Genomic DNA, 25,520 nt, shown 5'->3' with positions numbered 1-25,520 from the left:
GTGGAAAATAAACATGCTACACAACAATGAAACCTGGCAGGCAGTGACAGTGGACCTTGGTGTGGAGGATGCAGTGACAGTGGACCCTGGTGTGGAGGATGCAGTGACAGTGACCCTGGTGTGGATGCAGTGACAGTGGACCCTGGTGTGGAGGATGCAGTGACAGTGGACCCTGGTGTGGAGGATGCAGTGACAGTGTCCCTGGTGTGGAGGATGCAGTGACAGTGGACCCTGGTGTGGATGCAGTGACAGTGGACCCTGGTGTGGAGGATGCAGTGACAGTGGACCCTGGTGTGGAGGATGTAGTTGTGGCAGTGGCCACATAATGTGATGCAGTGAAAGCATCACCTGTGTATTCATAAATGGAATAACAGACAGCCTGGCCAGGCGATCCTTTTCGTTCAACATTCACAGCTCTCTTTTTCTTATTGTGTACTTCATTATGCCCTTGTTTCTTATTTAGAGCTTTTAGGGCTTATATATATATATATATATATATATATATATATATATATATATATATATATATATATATATATATATGTATGGGTTCATTGTACCTGTGTTTTTTCAGTGGCCTGTCTATTTACAGTTTTGTGGTAATTCTTCCTCAGGGCACAGTTTTGCTTTTTCTCCAGAGTTACTTACCTGAAAGGGGGCGGGCTTTTAGCAGGGTGTCTGCCTGCAGTTAGTTTAACATAGGGGAAGAAGGAAGTGATGGGGGGAAGCCATTTTTGTGGTTAGGCTCACTTTGTTTAGATTTTTTGGTTGCTATCTCCTTTGTTTTCTAATTTCTTTAAAAGTATATCAAAGTAATTTGTTGGCAACTGATCTAACAATTTAAGATGCAATTTTAACCCTAATTACCCTACAAGTTTAAAGATGGGATTCCTTGTTTGGGTCAGTTTGCTTTCATCAAAGGCTTTTACAAACTGTAAGCTACAATGAAAAGGAACCAGCATTTGGAGTTACTGGAGCAGTCTGGGTGAGATCAACTTTGTTTTTTCTCTTTTGGTATTGGGATTTACAGTTTTTGAATGGCCATTCGTGTTTTGTTTTTGTGTCTATTTTTTTCTCTCGATTATTTGAGATTTCTTTCTGTTTTTGAGGTCTTTAGAAATTGGATATACTCCGGGACTGTGCTTTGGATTTATGGACATATATATATTTCGCTGTGGCACTAGATTTAAGTTAAAGTCTATACTGTTACACAGTGATAGTCGACCCTGGTGTGGAGGATGCAGTGACAGTGGAATCTGGTGTGGAGGATGCAGTGGCAGTGGAACCTGGTGTGGAGGATGCAGTGACAGCATCAATATAACCCATACACAGGCACTTGCAGTCCAGTAACTATATTAAATACTGTATACTGTTGATATACAAATTAAAAAATCCAGCTACAGTATATTTGTTTTCTATTCATGACCAAACTTTATTTAGCATATGAAGCAGGTGATGGTGGATGAATAGGGTTTCTGTGTGATGTGTTGTGGAATACAGAAGGGGAAACGTGTGCTCTGAATGGCTGAAAGATCCTGAGCAGTCTATAATATATTAATATATCAGACAGTGCAGAATGTATTCATGAGAACCAAGTAATACTGCTGCTAAAGTTAGGAGCTCTTGTGATGTGTGTGGAATGGAATACTTTTTTCCTCTGTGACAACCTTTTAATTATTCTTGAGGATCGTGTTACCCCCAGAGAAGGCTCGGAACAGTCTCTGGCTCTTGGACAAAAAGGCCCTGCCAACAATGATTTGTCATTGGAGAACTATGCAGCTGACAACACGGCTTCCAGTAACATCCTTGTTATTCCAGGCTTAAGTTCAGAATCATCTCTACAGTAAACAAAGATACAGAGTGAGACACACATGCTAATAATCGGACACTATTCATATTAAAAGTACTTTATTATTTATTTGTCGTGTTATAGTGAGTGTGTCCTGCACCATGCTGGGATTCCAGGGCTGGAAACCCTCATTTGCACGACAAGACAAGCAGTCTCTTGGCTAACTCTTTGTTCAGCTTCTATTACATGTAGCAAGCAAACGCTGCCGGTTGTCAGAGGTAATATGCAGCTAAGCAAGGAAGACACTGTACTCGTATCACTTTTTGGGGAAATAATATCACACAGGGTACTTCGGAAGTAAAAGACCATTGAGAAACATTAAATACATTTTGAGGTATTACCTTCCCTTATAAAGTTAACTGTGGTAAAACAGTTAACAGATATTTCTGTTAATGGTTTTTGTAATGTTTAGCTGGACATTATGTCACAGTGGAGCCACCTTAGGCTCTTGTTACACGAGTCAATGCACTGGCAACATAAATTGTAGCAACGTGTTGCCTGTGACGTCACCGCGGGGGATTTGACCTGTTACACGATACAACTAACAGTTAACTCGCATTCGATACAAATTGCCTTTAATCCAAGCAATATCCAATCATATTTAAGAACTACGTCACGTGGTTCTGGTTTTCAGGTCATATACTTACAAATGCCAAGCATCAGTACAACTATTTAGTATTACTGTCATCTTTAAATAATTGAACAACTAATAATTATAATAATAAAGTAGTAACATTTACAGAATAAAAGCAAATAAGCCAAATATGTAAAACTCAATTTAACATACAGTACTACACATAGATAAAAATTTCTTTAAATGCTGTAAAATATCTATTGTATATGCTGTTCCCGTGCCATTAACGCCTAGAATCCCACTGAGTTCAGAGAGTTTTGCCTCTCGTTTTGCTCTTCTAAAATATTGTTCATCCCTCGGATCCCAGAGGAATTTGTGCTCTAAACAGTTCAATTAGAATAATTAAATCCACCTTCATTACAAAAAGCAGCATATATATATATATATATATATATATATATATATATATATATATATATATATATATATAGTCATAATAAAAAAACAGCCTTTTATGGTTATATTACAATGCTGCAGAGGAACGTTTTAAAAAAGGTAACAAAATAACATAATATGGACATCGGTTTAGCAGAGTTACAGTAGCTACATTTTTATTCCCCTATTATTATTATTATTATTATTATTATTATTATTATTATTATTATTATTGCTGTCTTTTATACAAAGGTATTTTAAATATTAAGAAGGGGAGACCTGAACAGAGGTGCAGTTCGGCGTAGTTAACAATAGTTGGCCAAAGATTTTAAGTAGTTTTAAAAACTTGTTAAAAGTAACTCTCCCAGCATTGGTTATCAAAATAGTCCACTACCAAAATAACAATGTGTTGACCAACCTTCATAAAACTCTATGAGAAGTATTTCTTTCTCCTGAGTCCGTAATTGCGGCTTTCGTTTCCATTTCAACTGTTGTTTTCACTGTAGCAGACAGAATCACGTGACACACACCAGTGCTCTGATTGGATATTGCATGGAACCTGTTGCTTGGAGTAGGATTGCTGTCCACTCAAGCAATCGCGTTGCCACGCAGTTGCCAGAACGTTGACAATACTCGTGTAACCAGGGCTTTCGATAGAGTGGGAAGGTGCAAGGAAGCAGTAAAAGAGAGGGAAAAGAGAAAGGGGATTAGGATTGTGAGTTGTATCTGGAGTGACCACTGCTCTTTAAATTACTACAAGTTGTTGTACTAATAAAAAGTACTGCTTTTCTGCTCTGTGCACGCAGGAGCTCAGCACCCTGCAGGCCTGGTGCTGCTTTTAACTAGGCCCACGCCTGTTGCCGTCTCCGTTCCGCTATGATCACGGTCGATAGCTTGCTTCAAGTTATGGTTGCTGCCCAGCCCTCCATCTCCGGCTGGTGCTGTGCCCGCTCCACGCCCCCTGTGTGCTCCGCCGTGATCAGCTCCTGTTCCCTGCCACCAGCCCAGGAACGTCAGCAACCACTGTAGTGCAGCGTAGTCCATGCGAATGGTGTAGTAGCCTGCAGATGTAGTGGCAGAAATGGCGCACTGTGGCCACCATTGCAAACAGCTCCCGTTGGGTCATGCCATCTCTCAGCTTTGTTCAGGGACCGGCTGAAGTATGCCACCACTTGTTCCCCATCTGGCCACTGCTGGGACAGGACTGCCCATTTCCCCTCATTGCTGGTATCAGTATCGAGCAGGAACAGCTGAGTGGGATCAGGTGGCAGAAGCACAGGTGCCTGGGTCAGCACCTCCCACAGGCTGTCAAAGGCATTTTAACATGCCTCGGTCTAGACAAACAGCTCTTCCTTCCTCAGCAGATGGCGATGAAGCAGCGGTAGTATGAGGCGAGCCCCAGGAACCCCCGCAGATGGCGTTGATCTGAGGGAACGGGCCAGTCCCGGACGGCAGTGATCTTTTATGCCTTCCTCGTCCAGTTGGTGTCCAAAGAAGCTGACATCTTGCTGCATCAGACGCACTTGTCCGGGTGTAGCTTCAGGCCGGCTGCCTCCAGGTGCTGCAGCACTTAGTTCAGGGAGCGTAGAGGCACACCAGGCAGCGCTGTGGTGGGACCCCGTTCAATGCTTTCTCCAGCAGTCGCTTGAACTTGGCAGGTGCATGGCACAGCCCGAACGGCATGAACTGCCATAGCCCTTGGCCAGTGGAGAAGGTCTTGAGCTGGGCTACTGTTGGACCATTCCCGGCTGTGGAGGCTGGACGTGGCATGCAGATGTGCTGTCAACGGGCCCACAGTTTCCCATCTACACATTCTCGGTGGGTTAAGCTGTCCTGAGCTTGCAGCTCCCTGGCTTCAGTCCCTTGCGAGCTCCTCTTGGACCCTCAGTGGTATGTGCGCATAAGCTTTCTTAGTTAGCCTGTCGATGGCGGCCGCTAGTTCCCGCAAGGTTTCGCCCGGCTTCCCGATCCTTCTACGGAGCTCGTTCTGGCTGCCGAAACGGCTCCGCAACGCACTGGTAAGGGCGGTGTAATCCAGCAGCTGTCTGGAGGAAAGCATTAGGAGACAGGGCAGTGTCTCCTTGACAAGGCTTTTTTGTGCTCTGTCCACCCCCCAGCTGTGCGATCAGCTCAGATGGGCTTGGAAGGCATCCCAGTCTACTTTGGCACTATATTTTGGGGGTTTGCTGATTCTCACGCTGCTGCACCTCTCCATAGTCCCCTTCGCTGCTCTCCGCTGGGTGTCTAAGTCCTGCTGCTTGTCACTGGCTCCACTCTCTGCCTCCAGCTCGGTGAATGGCTCTCACCAGCAGTTCTGAAAGGTGCCTTCTCCTGTTGCCGATCACTTTCCATCCCACCCTGGCACCATTGTAGTGTACCAGCTATTTAGAGAGAAAAAGGAATAGAGGAGAGAGATGAGACAAAATGGGATGAGATTCAGGTCCAAATGGCAATTCTTATATTCACAGTAGTCACAGCTGGGATAGCTGTTCAACAAGACCCTCAGCACTCCTCCCCAACATAAGTCTATGAGGAACAGTCTCTTGCAACTCTTGCAAGGTCCAGCTCCCATTCGTGTTACCCAGGAGCGTTCACAGTGTGTTTCACAGGCTAGTCTGCAAGCTCCTAGCACTGCTTTTCTGCTCTGTGCACGCAGGAGCTCTGCGCCCTGCAGGGCTGGTACTGCTTTTAACTAGGCCCGTCCATAACAATGGTGCAGCCACAGCATTCCGTCTGTATGCGCCGTTACAATAGGATACAGTGTGAGGGTCCGAAGCATGGTAAAGCATGTGGAGTTTTACTATAGCTTTTTTATTCTGGACAAAAAATAAAAAAAGGCAAAAGAAAATGTTGAAAAGGCTGATGTACTCTTTAATGTTCTGTATTTAATTCATAATTACCTGCCTGCATATTCAGTGGTTTTCCAGCTAAATTTGTCCTGTTTTGAAAACATCTAGTGGATAAATGTTGTCTTTGGCGGTTTATGAGGTTGTCACCTGCGCAGGTCCAATCACCACAATGCCCTGTACAGTATATCCCCCCCACCCCCCCACCCCCCCACCCATCCTTTTTCCTGGAGCTCAACATCCAATAAAATAACAAATTACACAACCGCTCGCACTTGCATTCAGCAAATCCGTCTTCTGAAGAAAATTGTGAACCCGCCTACTGCTTCCCTCAGCAGGACCGGATGGATTAACCCATTATTATTATTATTAGTTTATTTAGCAGACGCCTTTATCCAAGGCGACTTACAGAGACTAGGGTGTGTGAACTATGCATCAACTGCAGAGTCACTTACAATTACGTCTCACCCGAAAGACAGAGCACAAGGAGGTTAAGTGACTTGCTCAGGGTCACACAATGAGTCAGTGGCTGAGGTGGGATTTGAACCGGGGACCCCCATCACGGGGCCCAAGGCAAACATTCACTTCTGGGCCCCTCTTCTTATATGAATAACAACAAATAATATATATATATATATATATATATATATATATATATATATATATATATATATATATATATATATATATATATATATATATATTAGCTTAACTCACGCTAAACCAATTTGCAAAAGGTATCATTTTCGTTTTTAAGCGATTATACATGGTTTTGATCAGAAACGGTCAATTATGGTTATTAATTATGACGAAACTGCTCTGAACTGAACGACTGACCGAATCTGCCAGAAACAGTTCAATTGAAGGCGGTGTGCTAAATACATTTCAAAATAAATTCAGAAAAACCTGAAGCCTGCGTCAAATCCCATGATTGTACTGATTGCTTATGTTGAATATTATCTTGAATATTCAACGCATTTTTAAACAAACTTGAGATAAAAGACTTTTAAAACGTCCCATGTGCCGACAAACATCGCAAAACGATCTAGTTACAGTAATAATACCATTCTTTATCACACAACTTGAATATCCAACGCACTTCTTAATACACTTGAGATAAGAAATGTTTCAAAACGCTCCCTATTGCATTTTCTCATTCTTACAAATGATGCGCTTTGGTGCTACACTGTAAAACTACACTGTAAAACATCCCCAAATTAACTCTACTGTTGCGGGTGTTTTCCGCAATACTGCCTCTCTGCTTTATACAGTAAGTTACTCGTACTCCCCGTGGAACATCGAAGAATTGCATACGAAACATTACTTCTTGTATTTCAACATATTCAGTTTCTTTATTCAAAATAATTGTTAAACAAGCTTTAAACAGTAAGATATTCAAAGCCCTGGGGCCTAAACTAAATTCCTCCAACTTTCGCCTTAACCTCCACCACCCGAGACTTAACTTGGCGCTACTTAAAGCGACAGTGCTCTATTTCTACTAATGGAAATTACTACTATTTTACTATTTATTTCTTAGCAGACGCCCTTATCCAGGACGAATAACAATTGTTACAAGATATCACATTATTTTTACATACAGTTACCCATTTATACAGTTGGGTTTTTTACTGGAGCAATCTAGGTAAAGTACCTTGCTCAAAGGTACAACAGCGGTGTCCCCTACCAGGGATTGAACCCATGACCCTCCGGTCAAGAGTCCAGAGCCCTAACCACTACTCCACACTGCTGCCCATAAATTATACAGAAAGTAAATCTTTAGGGTAGAAATAGCAAGTATATTTCTATACACAATACATATAGTAACAATACCATTATTTATCAGACAACTTGAATATCCAACGCACTTTTTAATACACTTGAGATAAGAAGTGTTTCAATACGCTGCATATTGCATTTTCCCATTCTGACATGCGACTGCCAGCTGAATTTTGATCTTTGGAACTTGCCAGCAAACCAATACATATGCCACATTAAACCAATAGATATGCCAGCGAACCAATACATATGCCAGCAAACCAATATGAATGAAGTTTTTCCTGAAAGGCACTTCTTAGAGATACACTGCCTCGGTTGAAATGTATCTGTTTAAAAAAACAGGGCCCTAGGCAGGTGCCTAGTTTGCCTATGTGTTAATCCGGCCTTGTCCCTCAGGACTGGTTAATATGGAGATTCTTACACAAGATTGACACTCATGCATTTCACCAGGGTTCTTGTTTATTATTATTATTATTATTATTATTATTATTATTATTATTATTATTATTATTAATAATAATAATAATAATAATAATAATAATAATATATTTATTTATTTATTTATTTTTATATAGCGCCTTTCATAGTGGAGCACCATCACAAAGCACTTTACAGAGGTAGGCTGTGAACTGTGCATTATATGCAGAGTTACTTACAATAGGACATTTAATTGCAAAGTAAATCCTTTTTTAGTTTTTATTCGACACCAATTTAAGAACTGTATCAGTGCAAATGGAATTGTTTTTTTTTTTTTTATTTTTTTTTTTTTTTGTTTTTTGAAACTGTATCCTTGGACAGTTCCAGACAATTTAATTTTACAATACATTTTTTGTGATTTTTTTTTTTTTCATGGACCTACTGCAAAGGCAGGCAAAGAGCCTCTTTGTTTTTAAATGGACTTGACAATGGAGTCACTCCTGGTATCAATGGAAGGAAAACAAACGCGTTTGTCCTTGCAAAGCAGATAAATCAATAATGAAACCTATATATATATATATATATATATATATATATATATATATATATATATATATATATATAACATTACTTACCGGTGTTATTTGTTTATTTTAAATAACTACTTAGCACTTATGTATGGTTTTGTAATATATATATATATGCTGCAATTCGGAATACAGAGCGTGATCACTAAAGACAGGTTGCATTTAGCAAGGACAAACGCGTTTGTTTTCCTTCTGTTGATACCAGGAGTGCCTCCATTGTGAAGACCATTTAAAAACAAAGAAGCTCTTTGCCTGCCTCCACTATAACGAGTATTGCTTTATTATCGGACAACTTCTTACGCCAGTGAGTAAAATAGAAATATCTCGATGTTGTAGCGTCATTTCCGGTGGGATTTTCCAACGAAGATCAATGCGTGCCCTTTAAAAGAGAAGCGCTGAAGAGCTTGCTACCTACAGTATTATACAGGCAGTGAACAGCGCGGCACTGTGCAGGCAGAGCGGACCACAGAATTAAACTGAATACAGTTACCGGTGCTTAAAAAAAACAAACAAAAAAATTAAAATAACATATAAATATTTGTCATCAACGAATAGAGGCTAATCTAAAAACCATAAAACAGTGGAAGAAAAATCATATTCCTAAAGCGACAATAACTAATAATTTCATTTGTGCAGGTAAGTCCATTCATTCTTCATTTAGCCACAATTTAAGGTGGACTGTGTATTTCCTAATATTAATGCAGCTGCAATTGCACAACTGGACCGATTTGAATGAAGGTCATTTTTTCAATGTAATTATTCAGGGATCTGCAAAATAAATAGCCGCAGAGTAGTCCACCTTAATCTGACCACTCTCATTGTGTTATTCGACCAGTTAACCTATTGATAACGTTATTATTATTATTATTATTATTATTATTATTATTATTATTATTATTATTATTATTATTATTACTGTATGGTTTATTATTTAATGTAATAATAACATTGTGATTTTATGTGATACAAAAAACATACATTGTTGTAATGATGGAGACATTGAATCTACATTATTATTTTTCTTAAAATAGAAAGTTGTCAGTGCAGCCATTGCACCTTTCCACCAGCAAAAACAAATACTGCTGCATCACGGAGACCATTTTTTTTTTTTTTTTACATGCGCAGCACTACCTCGGAGTTTCTCACAAAAAAAATGTTCACCTGCAGTAACCTCATCTGTATATTCTAGAACTTTCATTCCTTAATTTGCATTCTCAATTTCTTGTGACCGTGCGCATGCCTGGATAGTCCTCAAGTGCAGTAAATTATTAGACTGCAGTGAATTACTGCTGGTAAATAGAAATGTTGCTTTACTGTTAGAGCGCCGTTTTGTAGCAATTATAATATTAGTCATGTACAGCATTCTGCTTATTTGCAGGTCTGAAGTTTATTGTGAGGTTACATACATATATTTAAAATAGATTGTATTACCTTTTTTCATGTGATGCATGCTAATTACCTGTACACGCCACACTGCATCATTTTTATGAACTCTGAGATTGTACACATTAATGACTATTAAGCCCAATAGTGCTGAATTTAGCAATATTACAAAAACTTAAATTCAGCGACGAACGTGTGGACTAGTATTTTCAGTGATTTCCGTTTCTTTTAGTATTTCTGATTTGTTTAACGCACGGCACATTGCGGTGTTTTTAAAAAATACAAATGGAACGTGTATTACATTCATGTATCTAGTTGTTACGTGCACGTTAACACGTACTTCTCTGTTAGTTCAAATAATGTACGTCTGAAACGCACGCAAGCTTTATGCCGACCACATCAAATCTTTTCTAGTTGCTTCTTCGGGAGGCGGGCCTAAGTTCTAGGTTTGGACCATCGTGTGATGGTTTTTTTCTCTGCAATAAAGCAGTCGAGAGTCCATGCTTCCTGTGAAAGTAACACACATTAATTACATTGTGGTTGCCAGTGCAGCAAACAACACTGGCAATTTCAATTCAAGCAACACATATCAAACTGACAGAAATGCACTTTTTACTGATTATTTTTATATGGGTTAGTTGCAATGGAAACTTTTTAAAAGGTCACTTACAACTGTATCTTCAATCAAATGCACAGCACTTTTAATTAATACTTTTCATTGTACTGTAATTATAAATGTGATTTCAGTATTACTCTAACCAATAAAAACGGACAGTTTGCATTTGGCTTAGACTCCTGATAATAAGAATCACTGGTAAGACAGATTTGAAATTCATATTCATGAGAACTGACTGTATTAAATTGTTACCGATCCTGGCATTTTACTGACTTAAAGATATACATTAATCTAAAGACACACACTGTGTTCTTGAAGTCTCTCAGTAAAGTATACAGCTGGTGTCCAGTAGAAACTGACCCTTTCCCTGCCACACTGTTTTAACCTCTGGAAATTACCGGTATTAACAATGTTGATGTTTTTCACATATCCCTTGTACTTAATGTTTACAAACCTTACGTTCTGATATGACATTACCCTTGTTCACAGAAAAAAAAAGTCAAAGGGAATTGCACTTGTTTACCTGTATGAGCTCTTTACTCAAAACTGAGGTGTTTTGCCAAGTTTGAAACATGACCTTGGTAAGAAGCCACAATAAAGTAAACCAGCTGCTAACACAATATTCCTGCTTGATTCTATCTGCAGTGTTGAGCTTCTACAAACTTCAGCCACCATGTTCATGCTGACACCCCCTACTGGTGAGTAATCCTGGACAGTAGCTTTCAGAACATTCTCGACTGAATTTGTAGTCCAGCTTCCAGATTGTTACTTGGTTATATTTAGTACTGCTGTAGACTAGTACTAGAAACCCTGGAGATCCGTGGAGAATGCCAAAAATACCTCATTTCCATTTGTAAATCCCAGTTTTATTATTATTTGTTTATTTAGCAGACGCCTTTATCCAAGGTGACTTACACAATCTAGGGTGTGTGAACTATGCATCAGCTGCAGAGTCACTTACAATTACATCTCACCCGAAAGACAGAGCACAAGGAGGTTAAGTGACTTGCTCAGGGTCATGCAATGAGTCAGTGGCTAAGGTGGGATTTGAACCGGGGATCTCCTGGTTACAAACCCTTTTCTTTAACCACTAGACCACACAGCCTCCTTTCTGTCTGTCTATGTTTCACACTTGCATGTTTTTGGAATGCCCCGTCAAGATTTTGCCTCCCAATATTCAATTTGGATGTTCTATTAAAATACACGCTTACGATTCCACTGGAAGTGCTTATTTAGTTGTAATAAAACTTGTTCTGGACATTGTTTAGCAAACGTTATTGAAAGTATGAGAATCTAGGGATATTTAATGTAACATTTGTCCTTCTAATAAATTAATGTTTTGCACGAGAAAGCTGATTATGGTAATCTCACTGACGTGCTTGTTTTAATTGGGGGGGGGGGGGGGGGGGTTGACAAAGTAATTAAGATTGACAGTATAGTATAGAAATGCAACCCAAGTATTATGACAGTGAAGCAGATAAAACTCAACCCTAAGCTGGCACTTCTAAGAGGCATATGGAAACAGGGAATTCACTGGAACCAGTAGCAGATGGAAATGAGGTATTACTTTCATACCAGAGCACATTTGCAAGGATGGTTATTCCTTCATTTGATTTTTTGAATCAGTGACCCTGCTGAAACGAAGGTGTCCTTTCTGATAAACAGCAACATCTGAAAGAACCTGTAAAATGTTTCCCATGGCTGTGATTAGAGCACAAACAGGAAGAAGTGTATAGAGTTAAAATAAACGAATACTTGAATCATCTCTAGAAGGCCTGATTGTTTAGGTCTTAATTAAGTTGCCATCTCACGGCTGCTCTTTAAATGTACCGGCCGTAAGAAGATGGACGTTATGTTATGTAAATGTACAGAATGCTGATGTAGAAGTAAAGGATGGGGTATGCTGGAAACTTGCCAGTAGACAGCAAATGCACCCGACAGGTTATGTTGCTGGTTTGTTTGTGGTCATGTTCTCTTGCTTTTTTTTAGGAAAGATAAAGCTAAAAGAGATGAGGTTTCTTTAATCAGGTGGCAGCTTGGAGGCTGCGACAGAACTTGGGAGAGTCTGCAGGTTATACAAACAATATACTGCATCAACCTTCAAAAAAGCAGAGTCTATTGCAGATTTATACATTGGATTTATAATCTGAACTACATTACATTTTTTGTAACTGATGTGTTATACATTTGTTATCTAAGTGTTACGAAAGTACTCATTTGCTAACAGCTATCTTATTACAATAAAGTTGCTTGTAAAATAATAGTACCCTAAAATAACCTACTTATTTTGAATCTATTTGTCAGTTTTTTGCACTTTTATTGACACATTACAATATTGTAAGCTAGCACCAGTTCTCTGTAAAAGTATTGCTACAGAACTGATACAATTATTGTACATTTGTAAAATAATGTCTTAAATTAACACGCTACAGTCAAGTGTTCATTTTTATATATATTTATTTCTTTTATTTTATTTCTACATTGGAGAAAATTCTCAGTGAATGCGACCTCATACATATTTTAGGGTTCTGTTCATGTTTCACTTTAACTGCAGAGTGGGAAACTGTGGGAAATAGTTACTTTTAACATTGGCTGTGTGTAAAGCTCTCACTGAAGCCCAGACAGTGACAGTGTGGCACTGCGAAAACACTGGACTTGAAATATAGTTAAGGCTTCTGATTTTAAGTTTTAACAGTAATAAAACACTCCCGAAACAAAAAATAAATAAAACGGTGCATATCCAATAAACACAGGAAAAACACTGGGAATGGTTACTCAATTCACATTGGCTTCACCCCATTCCTGGTGAAAAAAAATAAATAAAATAACCTATGAAAAAAAACCACATTTTCCCAGTGTAGTTGGGCAGTGTCCCTCCTTCCTGACTTGTATCTGCATTGATTCAGTACTTTAAACCCATCCCAACTAATAAGTGGCAGCAAATTCCTACATTTCTATTGGAGGATTGCACACGCTTGTGAGATTTAAAACAAGATTATAATTAGAAACAGAGGATTGTTCTTGCCCGTGGGATTTTAGGCTATATTACAGTTCGATAGGGAGTATTTACAACGCTTGTGGAGTTTAAAACAGAATTGCAGATTTTGACGAAATGTAAAAAACTGCGTAAACACACAAAACCCAGAATAATATGCCTGTGACCATAAGGATTTGATTGTAGAAGACAGCAAAAGAAAGAAGGTACAAGTGTGCCAAGTTACTATACATATTGGAACAGAAAAAAAACACCCAAAAGTAACCGAAAACTATAATTTCATACATAAAACCACAGAAAAATGATTGAAAAACAGAAGCCTTAAATATAGTGCATATACTGCAGTGAAATACCTGTGTTGGCCAGAGGGGCGCTGTAACAAACCAGAAGGTTCCAGCATCTGGCCAACATAGGACGCTGGGGAACAGAAAGCCCAAAATGGACATCCTGTTAAGAGACAGGTGGCCAAGTTGATTGTTTCATTGGTGAGCAATTAACTGGGTCACACGCTGTAAAAGTACTTGGCTAGAGAAGCCAGGCAGTCAGTGTGGACAGGCAGGAGAGGGTGTGTCTGCTGAGAGAAACCGTTACCGTTACCGGTGACACAGTAGATGTGTTTTTGTTAGTCAGTGGGAGCTAGGCTTTTGTTTTTATATTTTTTGTTGGAAAGTGTTTGCTTTCTTACTTTTCTGTAATAAAGTGATCACAAGAGCTTTAATACCATGCAGGTGTGGAGTTCCTGGCACAGCCTGACCGCCTGCACCCCCACAGACAGGATTGCCTACACTCTGTTAATGCTTGCATGCCCCATAGTTACAGATTCAATCCATGTTTTTGTTTAACCTTGATTTCATTGCCTTACAGTGACATGGGAATCTGCAAGGGCTGATGCACTGTGTTTCGAAGCCTTGGCTTTGCTTGAGAGATTAACTGAATACAAGTCTGGTACTGTGTGACTAAACCATCTATGTTGCTGCAGCTGCAGGTGGCACAGTACTAAGAGGATTTGAAAATCAAGTTCAGAAAATGAAAAATGGTTAAGCAATAACATGAATAGCTAAATATTTGGCCTCAAATGCATTCTACTTAACTGCACCATAATTAATGATGTGATTTATTATATTATGATTGATATTCATGAAACTTCCACTGTTGTAGCTTCTTAAAGGGGAAGGCACATTGGCGATGTGTAAGATTAATTGTAAATGTACAACATACCCGATTGCAGTCGCAAGTAAAATCTGAAATGCCTGCTTGCCTTTACTTGTCATGTCGATCCACATCATCTGACTGCTTTACTGCAAGACCCCGCCATGTGGTAAAACCAAGCTGTCACGTGCAGTGCGATAAAAACTGTCAGTGGCAAGATTTTTGATTGAATTCCTAAAACCTGTGTGGACACTTGAACTGTGACCAAACCAACTTGTTTCATCTAATTTAGTTCCTTTCTCATGAATTCAGCAGGTGCCCAGCCTATAGGGCGAGCCTCTGTTTTCACATCTCACAACTACAGGGGCTCTGAAACAGATCTCAAACAGACCGTGTTGTCTTGTGTCATATCCTTCCCCCGATGTCGGCCAGTGCTTGGTCCTGGTTTGGGTACAGGTTGTATAATGCACACATTTAGAGGATTCTTGAAAGGAGAAACATGTGTCCCTTACTCATGACAGTGAGCAAGGACCCTCAAGGGGCTGTGCACCTACCTGCTTACACAAACTGAAAGTGTTAAGGGAACACTAAGAAGCCCAGTGCAGAACTGAGGTAAGACATACGATTTTCATGAGATTTCAACTTCAAACAGCCTAGAAAAGTGTTCTGCATCTTGATTGCGCCTAACTGTTGAGTGGTATTGTACAGTTGTGTTTCCCACAGAATATATTAGCTGAGAGAAATGCATGTTAAAATGCTGCAGAATCCCCTGCAGTGTTACAAGAAAGACATATGCTGTACATTTGCTGTGTCCGGTATTGTCCATATCGCAGTGTTATATTTTTATACATATTGCTGACTTTTTTGACATTTTAAATCGCACATCATGGGTCATAAATCAACTGGACAATACATTACTCAACATTTATTCAGGAGCGTTCACCAGGAGAAAAAAAAAGTCTAAGGATTGCAGTGTATCCAGATCACACTCCCTCCTGCAGTGTATCCAGATCACGCTCCCTCCTGCAGTGTATCCAGATCACGCTCCCTCCTGCAGTGTATCCAGATCACGCTCCCTCCTGCAGTGTATCCAGATCATGCTCCCTCCTGCAGTGTATCCAGATCACACTCCCTCCTGCAGTGTATCCAGGTCACACTCCCTCCTGCAGTGTCTACAGATCACACTCCCTCCTGCAGTGTATCCAGATCAGGCTCCCTCCTGCAGTGTACCCAGATCAGGCTCCCTCCTGCAGTGTATCCAGATCACGCTCCCTCCTGCAGTGTATCCAGGTCACACTCCCTCCTGCAGTGTATCCAGATCACGCTCCCTCCTGCAGTGTATCCAGATCACGCTCCCTCCTGCAGTGTATCCAGATCACACTCCCTCCTGCAGTGTCTACAGATTACACTCCCTCCTGCAACAATGCTGGTTTTCTGTTCCCACATTACAGCACTCATTTCAATCACAGTGCCAGCATTGTTGCAGGAGGAGCATGAACTGGATACACTGCGATTTTTAGAAGAGAAATTCTTCTGCCGAACAATTCCGATCAAACCTCTGGTGTGTGAATAAAAAATATCAGCACAATCGGGAATTTGTTGAAAAAAAAAAATGTCTGCGATATGGACAATGCAGGATACAGCAGAGGCAATGTCATGTGTTTCTTGTAAACACTACGGGGTTATGTAACTTTTTAAATCACTTTTCTTGCAAAAAATATTTGGAAAAGATCGGCTTGGACTGCACTAAAGGAGGTGGACAAAAACAGAAACGTGCAAAGTGCTTCCCAGCCTTCTCTCTGCTGCAGCACACCTTGATATATCATTTCTGAGGCACAGCACCCTATTTTCTCCTCGCCCTCTAATAAAAGCCTCAATGTTTAAATCTCCAAAAACAATTCAAGCCACCCTCAAAAGAATTTCTTATCAGTTTTTAAGCCGTTTACAGTGAAAGCCGTTCAGTGACACAGGATACAAGTCAGAGCAACAGGTCATATTTTGCCTAGATACCCATGTAATAGAATTTTCAAATTTATCCTGCATGTAAGATTTTAAATGTTTCGAAATCCAATGGCCCAGTGTTTCAGTTTTTTAATTATAAATTGCAGACCGCAAAAAAGCTAATTATATAACAGCCGTGCATTTCAGTGTAAAAGTTGGTATTATTGAACAAAAGAAGTTACCATTTAAAGATTCAACTGTTTGTTATTAATTAAGAAGGGAATATAAAAAATATAAAAAAAAAGTTTGAACTGGTGAAAACAGTAAGATTAATTTCGAGGATTCGCTTGTAAAAGCAGAGATGGCAGAGCAAAATGCAAGAGTAATAATGTGCAACAAATTGCCGTTAATATGAAAACTAGGCCTGCCTGGGTGAGCAGAGTCACTTGATCTGGGGTGGAACTGAAGATAAGGCAACTCTTAGGTCCTGATCCACTGACAGGCGCTCTCTTCTGTTCTTTACATGTATACATCTTAGTACAGCACAGTTTTGTGTGTGCTTGTTTACTTATTTGTTTATTTGCGTTAACGTTGTTTTCCTTCACAGTTAAAAATCACTCCCACTGCGCTGACTCGCGTTGCTATCGGCGACCACGCAAAGCATAAAATGATTGGTCCTGTGTTGCGCGCGAGTTGTAGCGTTGCCAACATAGCGATTTTTGTCGCCCCTGGCCTACACTGTGGTGCAAATGGGCTGTTCATCACATGACTGATTCATTTTTTTATGGATTCTGTAATATACAACAGAGAATGTAAATGCCCCACTTCTATAAATATGACATTGATATATCCTCTGAGAAATTGATACGTGCTGTTATAACACAGCACAGCACAGCACAGCACAGCACAGCACAGCCTAAAAGAAAAGCAAATAAACACAAACATTGGTTTGACTAGATCTAGAATAATCAAACTTGCTAATAATTCATGGGTCAGTGCAATGTAAAGGTAAGTTTTCTTTATTTTCAACTTATTTCAGAATTCAGGGTGTAACGATACACTAATGTCACCATAAGCTGACATGCAAGTCGCAATACGATATTTTGTTAAAAGATTAAATCAAGAGATAGGGAGAGCATGTAGTCTTATCAACTATAAAATACACTTCTTCATAACACATCATTTTGTTTGTCATGAAATTGTAGTCACAGGCATACTAGAAAGGTAATACAGGGCTGCTTTCTTAATTCTGTAGTCATGTATTTATGCACAACACACTGAACACATAATGACAAATTAAAAAGTGAAGAATTGAAAATATTTACCTGTTACTTAAACAAGTAAAATGATGAAAGCTGTAGTCATGGGTTGTCATGGTAGTGGTGGGAGGAGGTTGCTACTTGCAAATCCATTTCTGTACATTCCTGTTGTAAAGGCACAATGTCCCCAAAATGTTTCTCATATTGCAGCTTGATCTGAAGCGTTCCTTGACCTGAAGGTCTTGGTGCTTCTTCACTCGGAATCATCCTTTGGTTAATGCTTAAAGGGCCCTTTCATAGCTAGTTTGTTTATAAAGATCTGAATTAGAATTCACCTGAAAACAAACTAAAATGTTACCATTTTGCTTCAGTTTAATTAAGAAACAGAATCGGCTCAAAATAAGTTGAAAGGGGCGTCACGTGTTCAAAAATAAAGCCTGAAAACGACATGCCCTCTTTATATAACAAAAAATCAACATGCACATTAAATGATTTTAGTTAATTCCTGTCTTCATAAAACCATTATGTGTACAGTCTTTCTACATATTTTATTATTATTTTTTAGATGATATGTATATAAATGGCTTTGGTCTCTCGTTGTGCATCACGTGGCTCTCTCTGCATTGACACACTTGTCTGAAACAGCTCCTCATATGAGAAAAGGTATATTGATGCCTACTTTCCTTTAATAGCTTGGCTCATGTTTACTAACCCGCAACCCGGGACTGTTCAATGAAATGACGCTAATACCAGTGTTTGAGATTTACCATTGCAGCATGCACGTTCTTTAAGCATAATAGAAAAACTATCACATGGCAAAGAAAAGTCTTAGGTAAAATATATGAAATGACAATTGAATAATGATTTAGCACATGCATTGCATCTGGCTTCATTATAATTGTGCCATATACACTCCCCAAGACAAAGCAGTACAGACGTTCGTGTTGCATTTGCGCTGCTCCACCTGAGTTCAATAAACGTGTTGCATCTGTATCTCACCATGCTGTCATGCGTACAACATTCACAACAAGCTATAATAATAATGATAAAAGGCACGCTGCTGTAATATTTGCTTTCGCTTGATACGTCTTTTAAACACCAGGTGTCGCTCACGCATTTCATCCTAAAGAACAGTGCTTTTCCGAAAATAATACTTTGACGCTCTTTCAGCATGTTCCATTTCTTCGGCAATGATTTGATGTTGTAAGCGCCAAATAAACCAGAAGACCATGAACAGCACAGCCACAGCACGTAAAGTGTTTTCCATGTTGGGCATGATGGAAAAAGTTTCCAGAGAGAACTTCAGCTCTAGTAATCAGCAAGAGAGCAGAGTGCGTTTGGAAAAGTGCAATGAGAAACCAATAGAACTGTGGTCTGGCTGTAGCTGCAAGTGAACCAAACAAACACATTTGAATGCACTTTAAAAAGAAACTCAAGTTCGCTTTAATTTTTCTGGTGTGAAATGAACCGAAGCAAAAAATTTTTTAATTAGAGTTCCCCCTCAATCGAGCGGAGACCACCTTTTCAAGTGAATCCTAGTACCCACATCTAGTGCACACTGTGATGCTAAACAAATATTTTTTATGTTTCTCAACTGCCAAAACGAACTGAACATGGGTGTTAAGTGAACTCTAGTGCAAATGATCCCCTTCCAACGAACTAGGTATAAATGGGCCCAAATATATGTACAGTAAAGACTTAGCTTCATTGAAGGTGGGCAAGCCAACACATCTAACACACATTTGAAGACATGCTATAATTTCCAAAACTGCACACATTAGTGAATAATTTTAGGCTGGAGAATATCATTTGCTACAGATTTCCTCCCCAACTAAAGGCTGTTATCATTCAGAACAATTTTAACACCCTGGAGATTCATTGTGTTAAATTATTGCTGCCCTGTTTGCCCCTGGTAACAGATTGACTGTGTTGTGGCCAGTGGTCTGTTTCTTTGTCCAACCCCCAGTATATTCTAACTAAAGTGTTGTCTGAGATACAGCAGGGTTAGGGTTAGGGTTAGGGTTAGGGTTAGGGTTATCCACATTTCACCTCATACAAGCTAGGGCAGTTTTTGTGTGCCAGAAAATTATTTCCTAGTAATTTAAAATGTTTTTGATACTTTTTTTTTCACAGAAATTATAACGGCAATGAAACCCCTGTGTCCATTGTAATTGTATAATGCCCTTAATTTAGGGTACACAAGCATTCCCATGAAAACAGATTCCCAGTTGCTCCGTTAGGAAATTGTCAGCAACCTCGCATCGGAACTAATCACTCTCTCTGTCTTTTTGCTGCAGGATGTTTGTAGCCATGGAAACCCTGTTATGGGTTGAGCTTGAGTCATCCCCCGCTTATCTACTTGTGATGAAACTTGTTAAGGTTATTGAGAGTATCAGAATATGGGTATATATAGAGGCTCCTGTCTTATTGATTAGCTGTGCTTATGTATGTAAGCCACACTAAAATCTAGAGAACTGATTACATTGGGTAAGGTCATTCTTTATTACAAATACACTATGAACTATGAAAGTTCTTATTTTGCCATATTTTGGGGGATAGACTTTTACTATGGTTTTATATATAATCACAGATTGATCAGGTGATTAATCAATCGTTGACATGCTCAGATAAAAGGAAATAAAAAAACAGGCTGGTTTCACATAGCCTGAGTACTAATCTGGGACTACCTAGTATACAAGCTTAATGCAAATCGGGGGTCTGTGAAACCATCCAAGAGTTTTTTTCATGATGTTGTCTTCTGCAAATGATGACTAGCAGTCTTCCATGACATACCAAATTAACATATTTTTGCCTGTAGGAACTTGTCTTTATTAAATAAATAGGAAAGGCTTGAGAATGTAATATTTTTGTTGTTGAAGGCTGTTTTAACTTTAATTGAATGTCTTCTATCCCAGTTTGGGTTGTCATGTTCAAACATGGGTTTGAAAACAAATACAGATCTCTGGCTTGTTTGTTTTACGAATCCTAGAACCCTAACCAGGATGTAGCCCAAGCGAATGTGATGATGCAGGATCCTCTGCTCAGAGGGGAAGAGCATTCTGAGTGTGCACTAAACTTTTCTTTGAAATTGTTTGTTCAAGAGAGTTGAGATCCAGTTAAAAGAACAAGGTGTTTTGGGTTTTTTTTGCAGTGCTCATGTGTAGCAATAATGAAATCATAAGGGTACTGGGTTACACATATTTAAAGATATGAAGTTGGATGTTATCTCAAATATTTTGAAATTCAACTTAACCAGGTCAGTCCAACTTTCAAATATATTGTTTTGCACTTGGACTTCCATGTCATGTTGTTCCTACTACTGCCGTGAACTCTAAAGTAAAGACATTGAAATAAATCAGTAAAACATACCTTTTATTGGTTATTATCATGGTTTGATTGAGAAGAATGTGGAAATGATACAAGAAGTCTGTATTTAGATCCTGAAAGTTACATTTTAAATGTGTTGATATACCACAATATATTCAGAGAAACGGACAGGACATAAACCCCAAAAATACACCCTGAATGTCAAAGTATCCTGGAAAGGTGTTGTGGTGTTCAGGTATGTGAATCCCACCCTGTCTGTCTGATGCTGTGCTGGAAAGGTGTTGTGGTGTTCAGGTATGTGAATCCTGCCCTGTCTCTCTGATGCTGTGCTGGAAAGATGTTGTGTTCAGGTATGTGAACCCCACCCTGTCTCTGCGAAGGTGTGGTGCTGTAAGTATAAATTGGAAAAAAACAAGACCGCTCTTTTAAACAGCTCTATCTTGCTATATATATATATATATATATATATATATATATATATATATATATATATATATATATATATATATATATATATAGTATGGGTTTATTTCCTATCTGCTTCTCATAATTTATTTTGGTACATCAACAAGAACAGAATGTAACTTTCAGGGTCTCAATATAGGCTTCTCATATTGTTTCCCCATTATTCAAAACTGGAATATGACACCAAACCACAGGTAATAATGCTGAAGTGTAAGTTTTATTGATTTATTATACTAGCTTCAGTGTCTTTAAAGTAGAAGAAAATGACATGAGAAGCATAGGCTTTCATTTATTAGTTTTAAAGTTAGTATTTTTCTGGTTTATGCTGCAGAATAGTTAATGCATTTTCCCCAAATAAAATAATACCAGCACAGAACCACTTGATCAAAGAGTAACACATTTATGACTTTTTTCACATGGGCTATATTCTCAAAGCTAATAATCCTCATTAGTACAATGTTTTGCTCAAAGGAAACAATTCTGATTTGAAAATGAAACCATTTTCTGTTTTGGTTTCTTCATAGGGTGAGGTTTTCCTGTCTGGAAATAACTGCAGTAATGACCGTTTCACAGAAATGAAAGTAGCAAGCACTCAAAATCCACCACCTGGCCTGATAACCGAGAGTATCAAGGGGGAAGCTACAAGGTTGTAAATGGGGGATCAATATATTTCTCTGACAGGCCAGAATTGGATGACTTAATGTGTGTAGGGGGCAGTCCTTCGTCCTGAAGTTTCAAACTTAAATAGCTTTGAGACTCTATCCTTTGTGTTTTTGAGGGCTCGAAATTCAGCGTATCAAAACTCATGGTCTTCCTGAATCGGTAAGTGGGTTACAGCAGTGAGGTGACATTTGAAATTGGGTCGAAAAGGAGGTCATATAATTGAACACCAAATACTGATGTCTTTTTGAGATTGATGCAACTCAGACCAGAGACTCCATTGCAAAAAAATAAAATAATTTGAATTACTTATTTCAGGGATGCTCTGAAAAATGACACACGGAGATGAGAGGAGAGAACAGATGTACCTGTTAAGTGTCCATTTAATAGTTCAAACACTTCTTCTGTCTTAAATGACTAAAAACTATAATTCAATTTAGTAAATCTTACACTGAAATGCAGTACTGTCCAATATGTTAAACAAAGTTTTGATTAAGTAACAACTACACTTAAAGGTAAACCTGTGTTTTGATCTAATATATTTTTAAAGGGCGATTTATTCCACAAAAAAACCATGTGCAATTTTAGCAGAGACCTTGTTAAGCCGTGAATGTGGTTGCCAGAGAGCTCCTTTTGTCTATCAGCAATATGGTGGATATCTGCTGCTGCTACCCCCACAGAAGAGCTCAAGCACTTGAAATATGAATAGAATGAATATCTGAAATGCTTGGAATGCACACACTGTAGATGGTTCTTCATCTGAATGCTTCATTTTTTTAAATGTATGTTGGTTAACATTTCTCATTATATGTTAACAGGAGCACATTGTGGTCATGTGGCTTTTTGTTTTCCAGGTCATACAGTCTAAATGCTTTGAGATGTTGGCTTCATATTTGGTACACCACTTTTGTTCTAGGATTCTCTGGATTAACCCTTTGTTGCAGTAATTTTATAAAGCTGACACCACAATAGCATAGCCTCGTATTCCAGAGACCACTTTAGGTAGTGACTTTGAGGTAAAGAATATTAAGTCAACAACTGTAACACTGATCTCTGTACAAAACTGGTTTCGTTGAGGTCATGTGACTTTTTCTAGGTTTTTGTATAATACAAACAACACAGGTATCTAAGATGTTCAAATATTCCTAAATCTAAAAGCTCTGATCAAGCATAGTGGCCAGCAATGCATTTCGAGGTAGGTTTACTGAATTAGTTCATTAGCTTTTAGCCCTTTAAGCAAACCTCCAGGGATGTTGTGGGTCCCTTAGTGGAAAAAGGTTGGTTTTAAAGAACTTGTGTTTGCCTTTCTTAGGGGCAGAGTTTAGATTTAAGTAAACCTGACTTGGCACTTTCAACTTCATCTTATGAGAAAATATAATTCAATTATTGTACGAGTTGGGTTGTGTTCTACACTAGTTGTCTAATTCAACCCAGCCTCTATAATGATGATGTGTTTTGGATCGGATACATTTCTTGCAAATCTGTTATACTTTGTTACGGCACAAACGTGTCAATGTGTGAATTTGTCTGGTATTTGACCTGCTGAAGTGACACAGAAGTCTGGCACAATCTCTTGTGACATGTTGGGTGTGATCTTTCACTTGAGAAGCATGGATTTCATGTGAGAATATTACCACCCTTTCAGATTGTCAGACTGTAACGAGCAGCTTTCTGACCCAGCACATTGACACGAAGGACCACAAGACCTCTGCTAAACTTTGCTTCTTTGTTCAAAACCATAAAAACTCAGATTTTACTTAAATCTAAATATATACAATCCCTTACCAAATTAAATGTTTGAGCAACAAGGTTCTTGCTGTTGACAAATATTTTGTAACATTTGAAATTAGTTTGCGCTCTCATATTTAAGAAACCAAGACGAGATCGCTTTGAAAACTGTTGGCTTGTCTGTGATCTGACCTGCTGTTTTCTTTCAGATGAAGAGTCTCTTGAACTCGGCTGGCTTTGGAAACACGTGAAGTTCAGGGTGCAAAACAAAATAGTAGGAACTTGAACTTAACCCTTCTTACAGCAGAGCCGTTAGATACATGACCTAGTCTGGGGAGCAACTCAGCATGTGGTTTGGTTGTTAGATATGGGGATGGGAATTTTACAGAATTCAGAGATTTCAAGACGTGGCTTGGGGTTGAAGAAAAGGTTTTACTCTCTTTGCATTCAGCACAGGAATTCAAGAGAAAAAGGGCAGTTCTATACTATTGTGACAGAGAAACTAGACAGATCAGACTTTTATGATACCCCAGCAAAATTGTATGTACACATACAGTAGCATAAGAAGATGGTTGGATTTAATTCTGCAAATACAAGATTTCCAGAATATTAAATGATCATTTTAAACACGTGTTCACTCGTTTTTTTATCTACATGCTGTGGATGCACTGAGACAGGGCAGAGTCTAGGCCTGAACTGATGACCATGAATGGGCAGTTTTGAACTCTACATTAAAAAGCCAAGCTATTTGGTTCCCTAAGTGGCTTACCTGACAAAGTCGTGGTGTGGTTTGCAGAGTCGGTTATACAATTGGGAATGCATGTTCCTCACTGTGAGAAGTCTTCATTGAAGATACCACAAAAGCATTGCATTAGTTCTGGTGCTCCTACAGGAAGCAAAATGGACTGTTTCTCCTTACCGTGCTACAATGGACCCTACTAGCCAGGTATCCGGTGAGCTCAAAGCAGAGGCTGGACTTAATGGCCAGTAGTTCTCTGACATCTAATGTAAAGAGGCAATTGGCTTGCTTATCAGATCGGAGGGCGTCCACTGACCTTCAGTTCTGCTGTGCTGTGTGAGGAATTACTGAAGTGGGGAACATGATTGGACATTCTAAATTAGGGAGAAACACTGGGGTAAAATAATTGAGCAGATTAAAGAATAAATACAAGTATTGAGTAGCAGTAGGCTAAACTGGCTCACACTCAGAATGTCAATGACCAAGCATTCTAAATGTTTAAACCACATAAACTATAGTTAATATCAGTGTTTCACCTGTATTTTATTTAGATTGAATGACTTATAATATGTTTAAAGGCTGGTTTCACAGACTCTGATTTGCACTAATCTCGGACAACTCAGTGTTAATTTAGGTAAAGTAATCCAAGATTCGAGCTAGTCAGGGTCTGTGAAACTAGATGTCTTAAGTGTTCAGCGGCTGCCTCTATTCAGGTCGAGTGGACAGTGTTTTCTCTTGTAATCTTTGTATGATAGGCCTGATACAGCAAAGACT

The 25,520-nt window shown here is 39.0% G+C and overlaps 1 protein-coding gene across 2 annotated transcripts in view; it reads left to right on the top strand.

The window, feature by feature from the left end:
- The first annotated feature begins 728 nt into the window (after nt 1-728).
- The window catches only part of LOC117425599 (transmembrane protein 269-like), a 41,957-nt gene continuing 17,165 nt past the window's right edge, over nt 729-25,520 (top strand). Inside the window, exons 1-2 of one of the 2 annotated variants that reach the window (XM_058993452.1) lie at nt 729-985; nt 11,129-11,181. In XM_058993452.1, the coding sequence (XP_058849435.1) occupies nt 945-985; nt 11,129-11,181 (94 nt within the window). In that variant the 5' untranslated portion in view covers nt 729-944. Of the gene's footprint in view, nt 986-8,770; nt 9,121-11,128; nt 11,182-25,520 lie in introns of those variants that run through there. The other variant, XM_058993453.1, reaches the window with a different exon arrangement.

This window comes from Acipenser ruthenus, chromosome 20 (genome assembly GCF_902713425.1).
Source record: "Acipenser ruthenus chromosome 20, fAciRut3.2 maternal haplotype, whole genome shotgun sequence".
Lineage (NCBI taxonomy): Eukaryota > Metazoa > Chordata > Actinopteri > Acipenseriformes > Acipenseridae > Acipenser > Acipenser ruthenus.
The sequence above is the reverse complement of the archived record's forward strand: the minus strand, read 5'-3'. Positions and strand labels throughout refer to the sequence as shown.